At 44.7% G+C, this 21,194-nt stretch overlaps 1 protein-coding gene across 4 annotated transcripts in view; it reads right to left on the bottom strand.

Annotated features, from left to right (window-relative positions):
* LOC118371917 (uronyl 2-sulfotransferase-like) overlaps nucleotides 1–21,194 on the bottom strand; it is a 150,667-nt gene that overhangs the window by 43,127 nt on the left and 86,346 nt on the right. For all 4 annotated transcript variants that reach the window (XR_008140922.1, XR_008140921.1, XR_008140923.1 and 1 more), the window contains exon 2: nucleotides 13,702–13,745. Coding sequence is in view for 1 of the 4 variants with exons in the window: in XM_052523878.1 (XP_052379838.1) it covers nucleotides 13,702–13,745 (44 nt within the window). In the remaining 3 variants the exon portion in view is untranslated. The remainder of the gene's footprint in view (nucleotides 1–13,701; nucleotides 13,746–21,194) is intronic.

Genomic DNA, 21,194 nt, shown 5'->3' with positions numbered 1-21,194 from the left:
TACTTAACCTTTATTTAACCAGGAAAAGCCCATTGAGACCCAGAGTCTCTTTTACAAGGGAGACCTGGCCAAGAAGGCAGCAACAATCAATACATTACATAATTAAAACATACAACAACATGATCCAGCCTAAAAATAGCATTTACACTCCTCTGTAACAGAGTCTCCCATCAATATTTAAAATGTATATCAGTGGCCCTAACATATCTAGAAGAAGCATGGATTGTAGACTATTCCATGCCTCTGGTGCACAAGAAGAGAAGGCAGTCTTGCCTAATACTGTGAATGTTCTGTAGCAACACCTAGCAGACCAGGTAGCAACACCTAGCAGACCAGGTATGGTAACTGCTGGTGGTGAAGGAGACCAGACTACAGAGGTAAAGAGGGAGTTTACCCAAAAGGGCTTTGTAGATGAACACATAGAAATGTAGCGTTCTGAGCATATAAAATGATGTCCAATCTACCATTTGGTACAATGTGCAATGGTGGGTGAGTGACTTGGCATTTGTAATAAAGCGCAAGGACACATGATAAACAGAGTCCAGTCTCTGTAAGAAGGAGGAGGTTGCATGATGAACAGAGTCTCTGTAAGACAGAGGAGGCTACATGATAAACAGAGTCTCTGTAAGAAGGAGGAGGTTGCATGATGAACAGAGTCTCTGTAAGACAGAGGAGGCGACATGATAAACAGAGTCTCTGTAAGACAGAGGAGGTTACATGATAAACAGAGTCTCTGTAAGACAGAGGAGGTTACATGATAAACAGAGTCTCTGTAAGACAGAGGAGGCTACATGATAAACAGAGTCTCTGTAAGACAGAGGAGGCGACATGATAAACAGAGTCTCTGTAAGACAGAGGAGGTTACATGATAAACAGAGTCTCTGTAAGACAGAGGAGGCTACATGATAAACAGAGTCTCTGTAAGACAGAGGAGGCGACATGATAAACAGAGTCTCTATAAGACAGGAGGTTACATGATAAACAGAGTCTCTGTAAGACAGAGGAGGCTACATGATAAACAGAGTCTCTATAAGACAGGAGGTTACATGATAAACAGAGTCTCTGTAAGACAGAGGAGGCGACATGATAAACAGAGTCTCTATAAGACAGGAGGTTACATGATAAACAGAGTCTCTGTAAGACAGAGGAGGCTACATGATAAACAGAGTCTCTATAAGACAGGAGGTTACATGATAAACAGAGTCTCTGTAAGACAGAGGAGGCGACATGATAAACAGAGTCTCTATAAGACAGGAGGTTACATGATAAACAGAGTCTCTGTAAGACAGAGGAGGCTACATGATAAACAGAGTCTCTATAAGACAGGAGGTTACATGATAAACAGAGTCTCTGTAAGACAGAGGAGGCGACATGATAAACAGAGTCTCTATAAGACAGGAGGTTACATGATAAACAGAGTCTCTGTAAGACAGAGGAGGCTACATGATAAACAGAGTCTCTATAAGACAGGAGGTTACATGATAAACAGAGTCTCTGTAAGACAGAGGAGGCGACATGATAAACAGAGTCTCTATAAGACAGGAGGTTACATGATAAACAGAGTCTCTGTAAGACAGAGGAGGCGACATGATAAACAGAGTCTCTGTAAGACAGAGGAGGCGACATGATAAACAGAGTCTCTATAAGACAGGAGGTTACATGATAAACAGAGTCTCTGTAAGACAGAGGAGGCGACATGATAAACAGAGTCTCTGTAAGACAGAGGAGGTTACATGATAAACAGAGTCTCTGTAAGACGGAGGAGGTTGCATGATGAACAGAGTCTCTGTAAGACAGAGGAGGCTACATGATAAACAGAGTCTCTGTAAGACAGAGGAGGCGACATGATAAACAGTCTCTGTAAGACAGAGGAGGTTACATGATAAACAGAGTCTCTGTAAGACAGAGGAGGCTACATGATAAACAGAGTCTCTGTAAGACAGAGGAGGCGACATGATAAACAGAGTCTCTGTAAGACAGAGGAGGTTACATGATAAACAGAGTCTCTGTAAGACAGAGGAGGCGACATGATAAACAGAGTCTCTGTAAGACAGAGGAGGCTACATGATAAACAGAGTCTCTGTAAGACAGAGGAGGCGACATGATAAACAGAGTCTCTGTAAGACAGAGGAGGCTGCATGATAAACAGAGTCTCTGTAAGACAGAGGAGGTTACATGATAAACAGAGTCTCTGTAAGACAGAGGAGGCGACATGATAAACAGAGTCTCTGTAAGACAGAGGAGGTTACATGATAAACAGAGTCTCTGTAAGACAGAGGAGGCTACATGATAAACAGAGTCTCTGTAAGACAGAGGAGGCGACATGATAAACAGAGTCTCTGTAAGACAGAGGAGGTTACATGATAAACCGTCTCTGTAAGACAGAGGAGGCTGCATGATAAACAGAGTCTCTGTAAGACAGAGGAGGTTACATGATAAACCGTCTCTGTAAGACAGAGGAGGTTACATGATAAACAGAGTCTCTGTAAGACAGAGGAGGCTACATGATAAACAGAGTCTCTGTAAGACAGAGGAGGTTACATGATAAACAGAGTCTCTGTAAGACAGAGGAGGTTACATGATAAACCGTCTCTGTAAGACAGAGGAGGTTACATGATAAACAGAGTCTCTGTAAGACAGAGGTTACATGATAAACAGAGTCTCTGTAAGACAGAGGAGGCAACATGATAAACAGAGTCTCTGTAAGACAGAGGAGGTTACATGATAAACAGAGTCTCTGTAAGACAGAGGAGGTTACATGATAAACAGAGTCTCTGTAAGACAGAGGAGGCTACATGATAAACAGAGTCTCTGTAAGACAGAGGAGGTTACATGATAAACAGAGTCTCTGTAAGACAGAGGAGGCTACATGATAAACAGAGTCTCTGTAAGACAGAGGAGGTTACATGATAAACAGAGTCTCTGTAAGACAGAGGAGGCTACATGATAAACAGAGTCTCTGTAAGACAGAGCTACATGAGAGTCTCTGTTACATGATAAACAGAGTCTCTGTAAGACTACATGATAAACAGAGTCTCTGTAAGACAGAGGAGGCTACATGATAAACAGAGTCTCTGTAAGACAGAGGAGGTTACATGATAAACAGAGTCTCTGTAAGACAGAGGAGGCTACATGATAAACAGAGTCTCTGTAAGACAGAGGAGGTTACATGATAAACAGAGTCTCTGTAAGACAGAGGAGGCTACATGATAAACAGAGTCTCTGTAAGACAGAGGAGGTTACATGATAAACAGAGTCTCTGTAAGACAGAGGAGGCTACATGATGAACAGAGTCTCTGTAAGACAGAGGAGGCGACATGATAAACAGAGTCTCTGTAAGACAGAGGAGGCTACATGATAAACAGAGTCTCTGTAAGACAGAGGAGGTTACATGATAAACAGAGTCTCTGTAAGACAGAGGAGGCTACATGATAAACAGAGTCTCTGTAAGACAGAGGAGGTTACATGATAAACAGAGTCTCTGTAAGACAGAGGAGGCGACATGATAAACAGAGTCTCTGTAAGACAGAGGAGGCGACATGATAAACAGAGTCTCTGTAAGACAGAGGAGGTTACATGATAAACCGTCTCTGTAAGACAGAGGAGGTTACATGATAAACAGAGTCTCTGTAAGACAGAGGAGGCTACATGATAAACAGAGTCTCTGTAAGACAGAGGAGGTTACATGATAAACAGAGTCTCTGTAAGACAGAGGAGGCTACATGATAAACAGAGTCTCTGTAAGACAGAGGAGGTTACATGATAAACAGAGTCTCTGTAAGACAGAGGAGGCTACATGATAAACAGAGTCTCTGTAAGACAGAGGAGGCTACATGATAAACAGAGTCTCTGTAAGACAGAGGAGGTTACATGATAAACAGTCTCTGTAAGACAGAGGAGGTTACATGATAAACAGAGTCTCTGTAAGACAGAGGAGGCTACATGATAAACAGAGTCTCTGTAAGACAGAGGAGGTTACATGATAAACAGTCTCTGTAAGACAGAGGAGGTTACATGCATGTACAATAAGTCACCATAATCCATTACAGAGATAAAAGTGGTCTGAACAAGCTTATTTCTAGCCATAAGCGGGAAGCTTTATTACAAAAATAAAAACCCAATTTCAATTTCAGCTTTGTCATAAGATTATCCACATGAACTTTAAAGGACAACTTGTCATCCAAGCAAATACCTAGATACCAAATTCTAAAAGCCCTAGTTCCTAAACCAATTTACTGCTCCTCCACTGAGGATGACACTTTTTCAATGGATAAGCCACCAGATGTGACACAACTCTGGCAGAGTTCTAGCTCTGGTAAAGGTCATGAATTTAGGTTGTTGTACATTGAAGACCAGTTTGAGACCATAAAGGGAGGCCTGCAGTGACTGAAAAGCAGTGTGGAGCTCTTCAACAGCCTGAACCAGAGAAGGAGCACATTAATATATGACTATTATCTGCATATAGATGGAACTTTGCTGGTTGCATCCCATTTCCCAAAACATTCATACAAAATTGAGAACAACACAGGAGCTAAAATAAAACTCTGTGGCACACCACTATAAACCTCAAGAAAGCTAGACATGTGACTGTCAGTATATACACATTGTGTTCTGGCAGAAAGAATGTTCCCTAAACCAATTTACTGCCCCTTCACTGAGACCAATGTTTCTGAGTCTAGCTACAGTAGCAACAGTTCATGGTGAACTGAATAAAAGGCCTTTGATAAATCCACAAACAGAGCAGCACAATGTTGCTTTTTATCAAGTGCATTAATTATGCCGTTTGCCACTGCCATAGCTGCAGTTGTGGTGCTGTGCCCCGATCTAAAGCCAGACTGAACCCCGCTCAGTATGTTCTTTTCAATGAAAACGTTTTTTAACTGTGAGCTCACTAGGGATTCATAGACTGGCCAGGATAGGGAGTTTGGAGATAGGACGATAGTTACTAGCATCTGAGGGATCTCCACTCTTTAGCAGTGGGAGGACATCAGCTGATTTCCAAATGCTGGGTATGGAATTGGTCAAGTGACTCATGTTGAAAATGTGTGCCACAGGTTCAGTAATAATACCAGCTGCTATCCTTAAGAGGTAGGGGTCTAGGCTGTCTGGACCTGCAGACTTTTTAGTGTCTATAGCCTTTAGTGCTTTATAGACCTCAGTATAAGAAACAGTCTCAAAGTTAAAATGGTTGACATTAGAGGTCGACCGATTATGATTTTTCAACACCGATACCGATACCAATTATTGGAGGACAAAAAAAGACGATACCGATTAATCGGACGGTTTTTAAAATTGATAATAAGTAATAATGACAATTACAACAATACTGAATTAACACTTATTTTAACTTAATATACTACATCAATAAAATCAATTTAGCCTCAAATAAATAACGAAACATGTTCAATTTGGTTTAAATAATGCAAAAACAAAGTGTTGGAGAAGAAAGTAAAAGTGCAATATGTGCTTTGTAAGAAAGCTAAAGTTTAAGTTCCTTGCTCAGAACATGATAACATATGAAAGCTGGTGGTTCCTTTTAACATGAGTCTTTAATATTCCCAGGTAAGAAGTTTTAGGTTGTAGTTATTATAGAGTTATAGGACTATTTCCCTCTATACCATTTGTATTTCATATAGCTTTCACTATTGGATGTTCTTATAGGCACTTTAGTATTGCCAGTGTAACAGTATAGCTTCCGTCCCTCTCCTCGCTCCTCCCTGGGCTCGAACCAGGAACCTAACGACAACAGCCACCCTCGATGCAGCGTTACCCATGCAGAGCAAGGGGAACAACCACTCCAAGTCTCAGTGCTAGTGACGTTTAAAACGCTATTAGCGCGCACCCCGCTAACTAGCTAGCCATTTCACATCGGTTACACCAGCCTAATCTCGGGAGTTGATAGGCTTGAAGTCATAAACAGCAGAGCTGCTGGCAAAACGCACAAAAGTGCTGTTTGAATGAATGCTTATGAGCCTGCTGGTGCCTACCATTGCTCAGTCAGACTGCTCTATCAAATCATAGACTTAATTATAACATAATAACACACAGAAATGCGAGCCTTAGGTAATTAATATGGTAGAATGCGCACTGCATCGATTATATGCAACGCAGGACACGCTAGATAAACTAGTAATATCATCAACCATGTGTAGTTATTGTGATTATGATTGATTAAGTTTAATGCTAGCTAGCAACTTACCTTGGCTTCTTACTGCATTCGCGTGACAGGCAGGCTCCTCGTGAGGCAGGTGGTTAGAGGTGGTTGGACTAGTTAACCGTAAGGTTGCAAAATTGAATCCCTGAGCTGACAAGGTAAAAATCTGTCATTCTGCCCCTGAACAAGGCAGTTAACCCACCGTTCCTAGGCCGTCACTGAAAGTAAGAATGTGTTCTTAACTGACTTGCCTGGTTAAATAAAGATTAAATAAAGGTGAGAAAAAAAAAATCGGCAAAATCACCGCCCAAAATTACCGATTTCCGATTATTATGAAAACTGGAAATCGGCCATAATTAATCAGCCGACCTCTAGTTGACATGAGGGCCTATATCATAGTTGACTGTAACAGAGCTTACATTAGAGGCCTGGGCCCCACCATTATCAAAGACTGAACCAGCAGATATGAAGTGCTTGTTAAAAACCCCTACAATATCAGCTTTATCCATCACTTCATTAGAATCCATCATTAAATGGTCAGGAAGGTCAGAGGAGACATTAGAATCCATCATTAAATGGTCAGGAAGGTCAGAGGAGACATTAGAATCCATCATTAAATGGTCAGGTAGGTCAGAGGAGACATTAGAATCCATCATTAAATGGTCAGGAAGGTCAGAGGAGACATTAGAATCCATCATTAAATGGTCAGGAAGGTCAGAGGAGACACTAGAATCCATAATTAAATGGTCAGGAAGGTCAGAGGAGACATTAGAATCCATCATTAAATGGTCAGGAAGGTCAGAGGAGACATTAGAATCCATCATTAAATGGTCAGGAAGGTCAGAGGAGACATTAGAATCCTTCATTAAATGGTCAGGAAGGTCAGAGGAGACATTAGAATCCATCATTAAATGGTCAGGTAGGTCAGAGGAGACATTAGAATCCATCATTAAATGGTCAGGAAGGTCAGAGGAGACATTAGAATCCATCATTAAATGGTCAGGAAGGTCAGAGGAGACATTAGAATCCATCATTAAATGGTCAGGAAGGTCAGAGGAGACATTAGAATCCATCATTAAATGGTCAGGAAGATCAGAGGAGACATTAGAATCCATCATTAAATGGTCAGGAAGGTCAGAGGAGACATTAGAATCCATCATTAAATGGTCAGGAAGGTCAGAGGAGACATTAGAATCCATCATTAAATGGTCAGGAAGGTCAGAGGAGACATTAGAACATGACACTGTTTTGATTAGCTTCCAGAACTTGGTAGGGTTGTTTACAGTGCCTTGCGAAAGTATTCGGCCCCCTTGAACTTTGCGACCTTTTGCCACATTTCAGGCTTCAAACATACAACAAGTGGGACACAATCATGAAGTGGAACGACATTTATTGGATATTTCAAACTTTTTTAACAAATCAAAAACTGAAAAATTGGGCGTGCAAAATTAGCCATTCATGATTGTGTCCCACTTGTTGTTGATTCTTCACAAAAAAATACAGTTTTATATCTTTATGTTTGAAGCCTGAAATGTGGCAAAAGGTCGCAAAGTTCAAGGGGGCCGAAAACTTTCGCAAGGCACTGTAGGTTCTCTGTGACTGCATTGAAATAGTCATCTGATTTGGACTTCAATCAATCCTGTACATTTGTTTCTCAACAGGAGCATTTCTATGTCTAGCTTGAGCCCAAGAGATATTTATTTCTCTTTCTAATTAATTCGGCCAAGTTATCTGACAACCATGGATTGTCCTTTCCACTGATTTTACATTTCTTCACAGGGTCATGCTTATCACAAATCGACACAAATGTCATATAAAAAGAGGAGCAGGACATCAGAAAGAGAGTTAAGTGCAATAACATAAATTGCAACCCCTCCTTTACTCATCTGATCCATTGTAAAACAACGTGTAGCCATCAATAGTACAGTGTTTGTGTTCTGTGGTAAACAAGCTGTTCCTGGCTGCCTTTGGCAGACTATTGGCCATTTGAAGACCAGTGAGCCTGTCCAGATGACCAAAAGCCTCTCTGTTGAACCCTAGCAGTACAAAAACAAGATTGGTATGAGCCAGGCACCAGGTCACTCATCAACAGTCTTTCCTGTCAATGTGAACATATAGCTCATCTTGGTGAAGGGGTCAGGAAAAACTCCTGGCCCAACTCAGAGCTACTTTTAACCACAGTTCAGACCATTCCACCACAGTTCAGACCAGCCCCTGTTCAGACAGATAATACTCTGGCTTGTACTTTACCTCAAAGTTAGCCTGGGTTAATAGCATGCACTTCAACAGGCCTCTCCAAGTCAACTTAATAACATATAAACATCGGCCAGATGTTACCAGGCTTAATTAGGACAGCCAGACCTTCAGATCAGCTCCAAAGAGACACGTAGCCAGACTCCTCACACAGACATGTGAACAAACACATGCGGACACACGTCAGATAAACTCTGAACACGTAGCCAAAGCTAGCTTGCCTAGCTACATTTACGAAGGCCACAGAAATATGCGTCTCACCCACAGAGAGAAGGGGGAATGTGAGACAGGAAAAAGAGACTGAAAGAGGTAGATCTAAGAGAGAAGAGATAATGATGTGTCAGGATTTGGCCAGGGTTGTTCCGGTTTTTGGTCACTAGATGCCCCCATTGTGCCTTTTGACCTTTTGTTTTCCCTTGATCCCCATTATTATTTGCACCTGTGCCTCGTTTCCCCTGATTGTATTTAAACCCTTTGTTTTCCTCTGTTCTTTGCTCTGTGTTTGTATGTTAGCACCCAGCCCTAGTACTCTGAGAACTCTTGTTGATCCCGGTGGACGCTCTTGTGGAATTCTGTTTTTTGTTCTTGTTTGTTTGTTTTTTGAGTATCTTTTGAGGCTTTTTGTGCTTGGGCTTCACTAACTTTTACCGCAAGTTCATCAAGAACTTCAGCTTGGTGGCAGCCCTCTCTCTCAACTTTAACCAAGGGTGGCAATGCAAGGTTTTTGTGGGGAAGAGAAGCTGAGACGGCCTTCCAAGGACTCAAGCAGCGCGTCCTCTCTGCTCCCATCCTGATACTACCGACTACGGATGAACCGTTTGTGGTGGCGGTAGACGCCTCAGAGGTTGGTGTTGGAGCTGTCCTGTCTCAGAGGGGTGGAGACAAGAAGCTTCATCCGTGCGCTTTCTTCTCACACCGGCTTACCCCGGCTGGGAGGAACTACGATGTGGGGGATCGTGAACTCCTAGCGGTTAAGAAGGCATTGAAGGAATGGAGACACTGGCTCGAGGGGGCTTCTCACCCGTTTCAAGTGCTTACGGACCACAAAAATCTGGAGTATATCCAGCAGGCGAAGCGGTTGAACTCTAGACAAGCTAGATGGTCTCTTTTCTTCAATCGATTCCAGTTTATCCTCACCTATCGGCCCGGGTCGAAGAATCTCAAACCGGATGCCCTGTCCCGAGTCTACGCTCCTGCCATTCGAGATGACACGGACATGCCTGTCCTTCCTGCTGCTAAGATCGTGGCTCCGATCTTGTGGCAAGTTGAGGATACCGTAAGACGAGCTCAAGCTATTGAACCGGACCCGAAAGGAGGTCCTGCCAATCGGTTGTTTGTCCCCAAGGCAGTGAGGACTCAGGTCCTTCTGTGGGGGCACTCCTCTCGCTTCACCTGTCACCCGGGCGCAGGCCGCACCTTGGAGTTCATCCAGCGTAAGTTCTGGTGGCCTACCATAAGAGAAGACGTTGCCACTTTCGTTAATGCCTGCCCCGTGTGCTGCCAGGGCAAATCTTCTCACCTCCGCCCGCAAGGACTCCTTCACCCTTTACCTGTTCCCCACAGACCCTGGTCCCATATCTCGTTGGACTTCATTACTGGCCTTCCTCCATTCCATGGCAATACTACTATCCTAGTCATTATCGACAGGTTTTCTAAGGCGGCCAGGTTTGTCCCTCTGACTAAGTTACCTTCTGCCAAGGAAACGGCTGAGTTGGTAATTAATCATGTGTTTCTTCGGCATTCCTCAAGATATGGTTTCTGACAGAGGTCCCCAGTTCGCCTCTAGGTTTTGGAAGGCCTTCTGCCAACTCATGGGGGCTTCTGCCAGTCTATCTTCAGGGTACCATCCGGAGTCCAACGGCCAAACTGAGAGGATGAATCAAGAGCTGGAAACCACCCTACGATGTATGACTCGTAACAACCCGTCCACATGGTCGTCCTTCATTGTTTGGGCCGAATACACGCACAACACCTTGCGCTCCTCCTCCACTGGTATGTCCCCGCACGAGTGTCAGTTTGGCTATGCCCCTCCATTGTTCCCGGACCAGGAGGCAGAAGTCAGAGTGCCTTCAGCCTTGAAGTTCGTCAGACGCTGTCGGCTTATGTGGAGGAAGACCCGTCTTAATCTTATGCGTTCCTCACAGAGGTACCAACAACAAGCCAACAGACGTCGCCGTCCCGGGCCTACCCTGCGCCCCGGCCAGAGAGTCTGGCTCTCCACAAGAGACTTACCACTACGGGTGGAGTCTCGCAAGCTGTCCCAAAAATACATCGGTCCCTTTAAGGTTGCCAGGAGAGTTAACCCAGTTTCTTATCGCCTACACTTACCCAGATCCCTTAAGATTAATCCCACATTTCACATTTCCTTATTAAAACCTGTTGTTTTTTCTCCCCTTGTCCCGGCAGACAGACCTCCGCCTCGTGTCATTGGAGGCCAGCCGGCTTATACCGTCCATCGGATACTGGATTCCCGCCGGGTGCAGCGGTCCTGGCAGTATCTGGTGGACTGGGAAGGCTACGGTCCCGAGGAGCGCTCCTGGGTTCCTGCCAAAGACATACTGGACCCTGACCTCATTCGTCAGTTCAGGGCCCTCCACCCTGAGAGAGCTGGTAGGAACGTCAGGAGCCGTTCCTAGGGGGGGGATTCTGTCAGGATTTGGCCAGGGTTGTTCCGGTTTTTGGTCACTAGATGCCCCCATTGTGCCTTTTGACCTTTTGTTTTCCCTTGATCCCCATTATTATTTGCACCTGTGCCTCGTTTCCCCTGATTGTATTTAAACCCTTTGTTTTCCTCTGTTCTTTGCTCTGTGTTTGTATGTTAGCACCCAGCCCTAGTACTCTGAGAACTCTTGTTGATCCCGGTGGACTCTCTTGTGGAATTCTGTTTTTTGTTCTTGTTTGTTTGTTTTTTGAGTATCTTTTGAGGCTTTTTGTGCTTTACCTTCCACCTTGTGGATTTACCTTTTTTGTCTTGGAGGATTACCTTTGTTCTTGTAGGATTCCTTTTGAGGTTGTGGAGTTACATGTTTTCCTGAAGAACTTCACTTTTTTTTACTTCATTAAATACACCGTCTCAAGTACTGCTGTGTCTGCCTCATCTTCTGGGTTCTGCCGACTATTCGTGGCTCAGTTGGTTAAGTGACTGTTTCTCACTCCGGAGACCCGGGTTCGTAACCGGGTCCTGACAATGATGTATACTAAACAAAAATATAAACGCAACATGTAAATAAAAGATCCCAGAAATGTTCCATATGCACAAAAAGCTTACCTCCCTGTTAGTGAGCATTTCTCCTTTGCCAAGATAATCCATCCACCTGACAGGTGTGGCATGTCAAGAAGCTGTTTAAACTGCATGATCATTACACAGGCGCACCTTGTGCTGGGGAAAATAAAATGTGCAGTTTTGTCACACAACACAATGTCACATATGTTTGCAATTGGCATGCTGACTGCAGGAATGTCCACCAGAGCTATTGTCAGAGAATTGAATGTTAATTTCTCTACCATAAGCTGCTTTCAACGTTGTTTTGAGAATTTGGAAGTACATCCAACCGGCCTCACAACCGCAGACACCGTGTAACTAGGCCAGCCCAGGACCTCCACGTCCGGCTTCTTCACCTGCGGGGTCGTCTGATGAAACTGAGGAGTATCTCTGTCTGTAATAATTCTGATTGGCTGAGCCTTGCTCCCCAATGAGTGGGCCGAGCTCCAACGTGGGACCCAGGCCCACCCATGGCTGCGCCCCTGCCCAGTCTTGTGAAATCCACAGAGTAGGGCCTAATGTATTTATTTGAATTGACTGATTCCCTTATATGATTTGTAACTCTGTAAAATCTTTGAAATTGTTGCACGTCGTGTTTATATTTTTGTTCAGTATAGATAAAAGGGTGATAGGTAGAAGGGTAGAAATAGGGGATCAAAGAGAGTGTGGATGAGGGTTGGTAGAAAGGGAGAGATAGAGAGGGCCAGAGGGGTAGAAGTGAGATAGAGGCAGACAGATGCAGCTGGCCAGACACAAGGCCCAGTGTGTGTGTGTGTGTGTGTGTGTGTGTGTGTGTGTGTGTGTGCCAGTATTTGGTATTTAGAGTATGTTCACACACAGCTTCTCCAGACATAGACCTCACCCTTATCCTGCATGGACTGGACTGTCACACTCACATACACAGGGCAGCACATCAGAGAGAGATGGAGAAAAGAAATGGGAGTGTGAAAGAAAAAAGGAAACAAGAAGTGGGAAAAGAGGGATCAGAAGAAGTGGGATAGGGTGGAAAGAGAGGGATCAGAGGAAGTGGGATAGGGTGGAAAGAGAGGGATCAGAGGAAGTGGGATAGGGTGGAAAGAGAGGGATCAGAGGAAGTGGGATAGGGTGGAAAGAGAGGGATCAGAGGAAGTGGGATAGGGTGGAAAGAGAGGGATCAGAGGAAGTGGGATAGGGTGGAAAGAGAGGGATCAGAGGAAGTGGGATAGGGTGGAAAGAGAGGGATCAGAGGAAGTGGGATAGGGTGGAAAGAGAGGGATCAGAAGAAGTGGGATAGGGTGGAAAGAGAGGGATCAGAGGAAGTGGGATAGGGTGGAAAGAGAGGGATCAGAGGAAGTGGGATAGGGTGGAAAGAGAGGGATCAGAGGAAGTGGGATAGGGTGGAAAGAGAGGGATCAGAGGAAGTGGGATAGGGTGGAAAGAGAGGGATCAGAGGAAGTGGGATAGGGTGGAAAGAGAGGGATCAGAGGAAGTGGGATAGGGTGGAAAGAGAGGGATCAGAGGAAGTGGGATAGGGTGGAAAGAGAGGGATCAGAGGAAGTGGGATAGGGTGGAAAGAGAGGGATCAGAAGAAGTGGGATAGGGTGGAAAGAGAGGGATCAGAGGAAGTGGGATAGGGTGGAAAGAGAGGGATCAGAGGAAGTGGGATAGGGTGGAAAGAGAGGGATCAGAGGAAGTGGGATAGGGTGGAAAGAGAGGGATCAGAGGAAGTGGGATAGGGTGGAAAGAGAGGGATCAGAGGAAGTGGGATAGGGTGGAAAGAGAGGGATCAGAGGAAGTGGGATAGGGTGGAAAGAGAGGGATCAGAGGAAGTGGGATAGGGTGGAAAGAGAGGGATCAGAGGAAGTGGGATAGGGTGGAAAGAGAGGGATCAGAGGAAGTGGGATAGGGTGGAAAGAGAGGGATCAGAGGAAGTGGGATAGGGTGGAAAGAGAGGGATCAGAGGAAGTGGGATAGGGTGGAAAGAGAGGGATCAGAGGAAGTGGGATAGGGTAATGAAAAAGAAAAAGAAGGAGTGCTGTTGTGATGGTCTTACGCGGGGAGCTTGGGGTCCGTGGTCATCGAGATATGTGGATTCTCCTGTGAAGAAACAGAGGTATAGATATTTATTCAGGGCTACAGTCCAATAGTGTTCAATCGTATTATGGCAAATCCACTGGCGGCAAAATCCATTTGACTGAGTTAAGATTCCACAGGCTAGTGACCTCAAGTCAATGATTACCAATACATATCTGAATAAATATCACACAGACAGGAAGGAAATCTACATCCAGCCACAACAATCGTCAATAACCCCCAATAGCCCGGCCTGGCCAGTCACTATCTCTCTAAGAAAAACAGAGCGACCTTCACATCTACATAAAGTGTGGGAATGTCATCATGAGTGAGCTGCGGCCCATTTATACAGTATCTGCCAGTTATGGAGTCGTTTCATCTCTGGACAAAGGGTCCCTTTTAAGGCCGCCTCACACTGAGGATCTATGCTCTCCTTTCAGCCCACTCTCCAACTCCAGGACCAGGCTCCAGACAGCGGCCTTTTCTTCTCCACTCTGCATTCGGAGCGGAGCGCGTCCAGAGACACTGAGACGCTATACTTCCCATCACCTCTACAACATTCAGAGGCAAGGAGAGAGCGAGAGAGAGCGAGAGAGAGGGGGGGAGAGTGAGAGAGATTGAGAGAGGGGGACAGAGAGAGTGAGAGAGATTGAGAGAGAGAGAGTGAGAGATTGAGAGAGTGAGAGCGATTGAGAGAGGGGGACAGAGAGAGAGTGAGGGAGACTGAGAGAGGGGGACAGAGAGAGAGTGAGAGAGACTGAGAGAGGGGGACAGAGAGAGAGTGAGGGAGACTGAGAGAGGGGGACAGAGAGAGAGTGAGAGAGACTGAGAGAGGGGGACAGAGAGAGTGAGAGAGAGTGAGGGGGAAGTTGGGTTGTTCTTAAATGTGAAGAGAAGGGAGGACCTCTACTCACTGGCAAAAAGTATCAAAGCCAACAGTGCAATATTCTAGAACACTGCTGTGTGTACGTGTATACGTTTTGGACTATGATAGACACTTTCAACAATTCCACTCACACCTGCATGCTGCTCTTGCTACTATCACTTTTTTATTGAAGCTTACCTGTCAGCCTCTTAGCCTTCATCAGAGCTAAACTAAATAAACCATCTTTGGTATAATAATAATTTATTTAATCTCAACAGCGCTTTTCATAACAATCTCAAGTGCATCAAAAGCAAACAAACAAGAAATACATGGTCATGAGTAGCTTACCTATAGTTGGCTAGGTCAGCCAATAGAGGCCAAGGCTTTGAGTGCATGCATCTTCCAAAAAGAATAAGGGACAATTCATGGCTTGATCAGAGAAAGGTGGTCAGGGAGATGGTTGATGAAGATGGAGTCTGGTGACCATCATGTAAAAGACTAGCTACTCTGGGAACCAGGCTGAGTCGAGTAGCCTCTGGACTTCTCCTGCCCAATGTATGGCACACCCTTGGGCGATGTCTTTGCAGCTTTGGGCTCCAGAAAGCTCACTACATACAGTTCAGAGTAGTAACCAGTCGTCCTCATTACGAGCTCTCTGCCTCAGCACTGCATTCCTCTCAAGCTTCAGTTGAGACTATTCAATGGATACATGCTTAGGTCTACAGTTAACTCCAGTTTACTCCAATTACGTCTTTCCAAATGCTAGCTACTTAGCTAACTTCAGCCCAAAACAACAACACTTTGCTGTAGTGAAAGGTCACTGGGTAAGGCTACAGATGATCCATTCCGGTTCACAGTGGTGTAAAGTACTTACGTCAAAATACTTCAAAGTATTACTTAAGTTGTTTTTTGGGGTATCTGTACTTTACTATTTGAATTCTTGACAACTTTTACTTCACTTCATTCCTAAAGAAAATAATGTACTTTTTACTCCATACATTTTCCCTGACACCCAAAAGTACTCGTTACATTTTAAATGCTTATCAGGACAGGAAACTGGTCCAATTCACACACTTATCAAGAGAACATCCCTGGTCATCCCCACTGCCTCTGATCTGGAGAACTAAACACAAATGCTTCATTTGTAAATAACGTCTGAGTGTTGGCATGTGCCCCTGGCTATAAGTAAATTTAAAAAACATCTGGTTTGCTTAATTAATATAAGGAATTTTGTATTATTCATACTTTACTTTTGATACTTAAGTATATTTTAGCAATTCAATTTACTTTTGATGCTTAAGTATATTTTAAATCAAATACTTGTAGACTTTTACTTCTAGTAGTATTTTACTGGGTGACTTTCACTTTTACTTGCGTCATTTTCTATTAAGGTATCTTTACTTTTACTCAAGTATGACAATTGGGTACTTATTCCACCACTGCCGGATCATTTGCGAAGCCGTAACTGACAGGGAAGTCTGTCAAGACGACAGGGAAGTCTGAAAAAATCATGCTCTGACTGGAAAAAATCTAATTGAACAGTCATCCAATGCTTTATTGCCTTCTGCTATGTTTGGACTGCCGTGGTCCATTGCTGTGATCTTGTGTACTATAAAATGTATGGCTCCCCTACTCTCACCACTTTGTCCAATCCTATTCAAGGCTAGAACTACTTTGTCCAATCCTATATAATCCAATAATCGACTCCATTTTGCTGATCCCTGCCTACAGGCAGAAATTAAAACAAGAGGCTCCCACGCTGAGGTCTGTCCAACGCTGGTCAGACCAAGCTGACTCTACACTCCAAGACTGCTTCCATCACGTGGACTGGGACATGTTTCGTATTGCGTCAGATGGGAATATTGACGAATACGCTGATTCGGTGTGCGAGTTCATTAGAACGTGCGTCGAAGATGTCGTTCCCATAGCAACGATAAAAACATTCCCTAACCAGAAACCGTGGATTGATGGCAGCATTCGCGTGAAACTGAAAGCGCGAACCACTGCTTTTAATCAGGGCAAGGTGTCTGGCAACATGACTGAATACAAACAGTGCAGCTATTCCCTCCGCAAGGCTATTAAACAAGCTAAGCGTCAGTACAGAGACAAAGTGGAATCTCAATTCAACGGCTCAGACACAAGAGGCATGTGGCAGGGTCTACAGTCAATCACGGACTACAAGATGAAATCCAGCCCAGTCACGGACCAGGATGTCTTGCTCCCAGGCAGACTAAATAACTTTTTGCCCGCTTTGAGGACAATACAGTGCCACTGACACGGCCTGCAACGGAAACATGCGGTCTCTCCTTCACTGCAGCCGAGGTGAGTAAGACATTTAAACGTGTTAACCCTCGCAAGGCTGCAGGCCCAGACGGCATCCCCAGCCGCGCCCTCAGAGCATGCGCAGACCAGCTGGCCGGTGTGTTTACGGACATATTCAATCAATCCCTATACCAGTCTGCTGTTCCCACATGCTTCAAGAGGGCCACCATTGTTCCTGTTCCCAAGAAAGCTAAGGTAACTGAGCTAAACGACTACCGCCCGTAGCACTCACTTCCGTCATCATGAAGTGCTTTGAGAGACTAGTCAAGGACCATATCACCTCCACCCTACCTGACACCCTAGACCCACTCCAATTTGCTTACCGCCCAAATAGGTCCACAGACGATGCAATCTCAACCACACTGCACACTGCCCTAACCCACCTGGACAAGAGGAATACCTATGTGAGAATGCTGTTCATCGACTACAGCTCGGCATTCAACACCATAGTACCCTCCAAGCTCGTCATCAAGCTCGAGACCCTGGGTCTCGACCCCGCCCTGTGCAACTGGGTACTGGACTTCCTGACGGGCCGCCCCCAGGTGGTGAGGGTAGGCAACAACATCTCCTCCCCGCTGATCCTCAACACGGGGCCCCACAAGGGTGCGTTCTGAGCCCTCTCCTGTACTCCCTGTTCACCCACGACTGCGTGGCCACGCACGCCTCCAACTCAATCATCAAGTTTGCGGACGACACAACAGTGGTAGGCTTGATTACCAACAACGACGAGACGGCCTACAGGGAGGAGGTGAGGGCCCTCGGAGTGTGGTGTCAGGAAAATAACCTCACACTCAACGTCAACAAAACTAAGGAGATGATTGTGGACTTCAGGAAACAGCAGAGGGAACACCCCCCTATCCAAATCGATGGAACAGTAGTGGAGAGGGTAGCTAGTTTTAAGTTCCTCGGCATACACATCACAGACAAACTGAATTGGTCCACTCACACTGACAGCGTCGTGAAGAAGGCGCAGCAGCGCCTATTCAACCTCAGGAGGCTGAAGAAATTCGGCTTGTCACCAAAAGCACTCACAAACTTCTACAGATGCACAATCGAGAGCATCCTGGCGGGCTGTATCACCGCCTGGTACGGCAACTGCTCCGCCCTCAACCGTAAGGCTCTCCAGAGGGTAGTGAGGACTGCACAACGCATCACCGGGGGCAAACTACCTGCCCTCCAGGACACCTACACCACCCGTTGTTACAGGAAGGCCATAAAGATCATCAAGGACATCAACCACCCGAACCACTGCCTGTTCACCCCGCTATCATCCAGAAGGCGAGGTCAGTACAGGTGCATCAAAGCTGGGACCGAGAGACTGAAAAACAGCTTCTATCTCAAGGCCATCAGACTGTTAAACAGCCACCACTAACAGTGAGTGGCTGCTGCCAACACACTGTCATTGACACTGACCCAACTCCAGCCATTTTAATAATGGGAATTGATGGGAATTATGTAAATATATCACTAGCCACTTTAAACAATGCTACCTTATATAATGTTACTTACCCTACATTATTCATCTCATATGCATATGTATATACTGTACTCTACATCATCGACTGCATCCTTATGTAACACATGTATCACTAGCCACTTTAACTATGCCACTTTGTTTACTTTGTCTACACACTCATCTCATATGTATATACTGTACTCGATACCATCTACTGTATGCTGCTCTGTACCATCACTCATTCATATATCCTTATGTACATGTTCCTTATCCCCTTACACTGTGTATAAGACAGTAGTTTTGGAATTGTTAGTTAGATTACTTGTTGGTTATCACTGCATTGTCGGAACTAGAAGCACAAGCATTTCGCTACACTCGCATTTAACATCTGCTAACCATGTGTATGTGACAAATAAAATTTGATTTGATTTGATATTCAAGGCTAGAACTACTTTGTCCAATCCTATTCAAGGCTAGAACTACTTTGTCCAATCCCATTCAAGGCTAGAACTACTTTGTCCAATCCTATTCAAGGCTAGAACTACTTTGTCCAATCCCATTCAAGGCTAGAACTACTTTGTCCAATCCTATTCAAGGCAAGAACTACTTTGTCCAATCCTATTCAAGGCTAGAACTACTTTGTCCAATCCCATTCAAGGCTAGAACTACTTTGTCCAATCCTATTCAAGGCAAGAACTACTTTGTCCAATCCTATTCAAGGCTAGAACTACTTTGTCCAATCCCATTCAAGGCTAGAACTACTTTGTCCAATCCCATTCAAGGCTAGAACTACTTTGTCCAATCCTATTCAAGGCAAGAACTACTTTGTCCAATCCCATTCAAGGCAAGAACCACTGTAACGGTTGTCGTCTGGAGAAAGAGAGGAGGACCAATGTGCCTCTGAGTCAATGTTATACAGTGTCAGCGTGACTTCCTATAACACTTCTGTGGCACATTAGTTTGTCAGCTGCAACAGTATATTAATATGGAGACAGCTGCACTGCACACACACCCTCAGGTATGTCTGCTGCACACACATGCACATGCACATACACATGCACTCACACATGCATAATGCATTCTTAATGAGGAATGCTGAGGGAGGCTTTGGTTGGCAGGTCGTGCAGAGGCATCTGAGGTCGTCCCAGGGTGGGGAAACGAGAGACAGACATTTCAGTTCCTCCCTGTCATTCATGTTCAGGGCCGACCCCCTGTGTGCGTTTATCATTTGCAATGGGGATTGTAACTCATTTCTTCCAAGGCACATACTCGTAAAAACAGATAGCTACCATCCACCCACAACGACAGGAGCGGTGGAATCTACTGAGCTTCCATGGAGTTCTTCTCTAGACGAATCTAGTTCTCTAGTCACCTTGGTTACATTCACAAGACTATGGTTGGATTCTATGGTTTCATGCTATGGTTTGGAATAGAAACATCTATGGTATACATTCTCTCACACTTGAGTAGGGTTGCACATTTTATTCAGAGGTGGAAACTTTATGTGGGAATTAACGGAAATATATGCAAATGAATATTAATACAATTTAAATGTAGATGTTTATTGCATTGGATATATTTACCATACCACATGGAGACAGAAACAGAAACATTTTACCTTATCATAAGTAGACATAAGTGCCAATGATTAAATCCTTCCAATATAAATTAAACAAACAATTTAGTTATGAATTAAACTTTAATGAAATGAGTGGACTCATGATAGTCTAGAAAAAATTATAGTCTAGAAACTAAAGCTTTGGTTGTCTTCCTCTCAAACTTCCATGTCTTCTCCCTGGACCTCCTCAATGTCCACCTCTTGAACATCAGACTCTGAGGCCTCATCTTCACTGTCACTTTCCAACCTTGTTGAGGATGGCTCATTGTTAGGCTCAAAAAGCCTCAAATTCGCCCAGATGGTCACCAATTTTTCAACCCTTGTACTGGTCAGCCTGTTGCGTGCTTTGATGTGTGTGTTCCCTAACAAGGACCAGTTGCGTTCTGAGGCGGCTGATGTTGGTGGAATTTGGAAGATGATGGAGGCAAAAGGGGAAAGAGCCTCAGATCCACAAATTCCCTTCCACCAGGTGGCTGATGGTATATGTTGACAAGACTGCCATATTGCATCTCCATCCCAAAGCCCTTGCTTGGAAGTGTACCTCGCCAGACTTCAAGAACCTTGCTATCATCCAGGCCAAGGTGGTGAGACACAGTAGTGATGACACCATAGGCCTTGTTGATCTCTGCACCAGACAGGATGCTCTTGCCAGCATACTTGGGGTCCAACATGTATGCTGCGGCATGTATGGGTATCAGGCAGAAGTCTTCATGCTTTTTGATGTATTTCAGAACTGCAGTTTCCTCTGCTTGGAGCAACAGTGAAGTGGGCAGGGCAGTATGAATGTATTCTCTTACATCTGCAAGCAGAGTGTGAACATCAGACAGGATTTCATTGTCTCCCTTAATCCCTGCAATGGCTACTTCTATAGGTTTCAGGAGTTTCAGGCTGCTTACCACTCTCTCTCAAAATACATCATCCAGGAGGATCCTCTCAATGGGGCTCTCCATATCGGCAGACTGTGATTTGGCCATTTCTTGGAGAGACTCTTTCCCCTCCAGGAGACAAACATGATGACAACACCACCCCAATGGGTGTTGCTGGGCAGCTTCAATGTGGTGCTCTTATTCTTCTCACTTTGCTTGGTGAGGTAGATTGGTGCAATAACTTGATGACCCTTCACATACCAAACCATTTCCTTGACTCTCTTGTAGAGTGTGTTCATTGTTTTCAGTGCCATGATGTCCTTGAGGAGCAGATTCAATGTGATGT

The sequence above is a fragment of the Oncorhynchus keta genome, chromosome 8 (genome assembly GCF_023373465.1).
Source record: "Oncorhynchus keta strain PuntledgeMale-10-30-2019 chromosome 8, Oket_V2, whole genome shotgun sequence".
NCBI lineage: Eukaryota > Metazoa > Chordata > Actinopteri > Salmoniformes > Salmonidae > Oncorhynchus > Oncorhynchus keta.
This window is presented reverse-complemented; position numbering and strand designations above follow the sequence as displayed.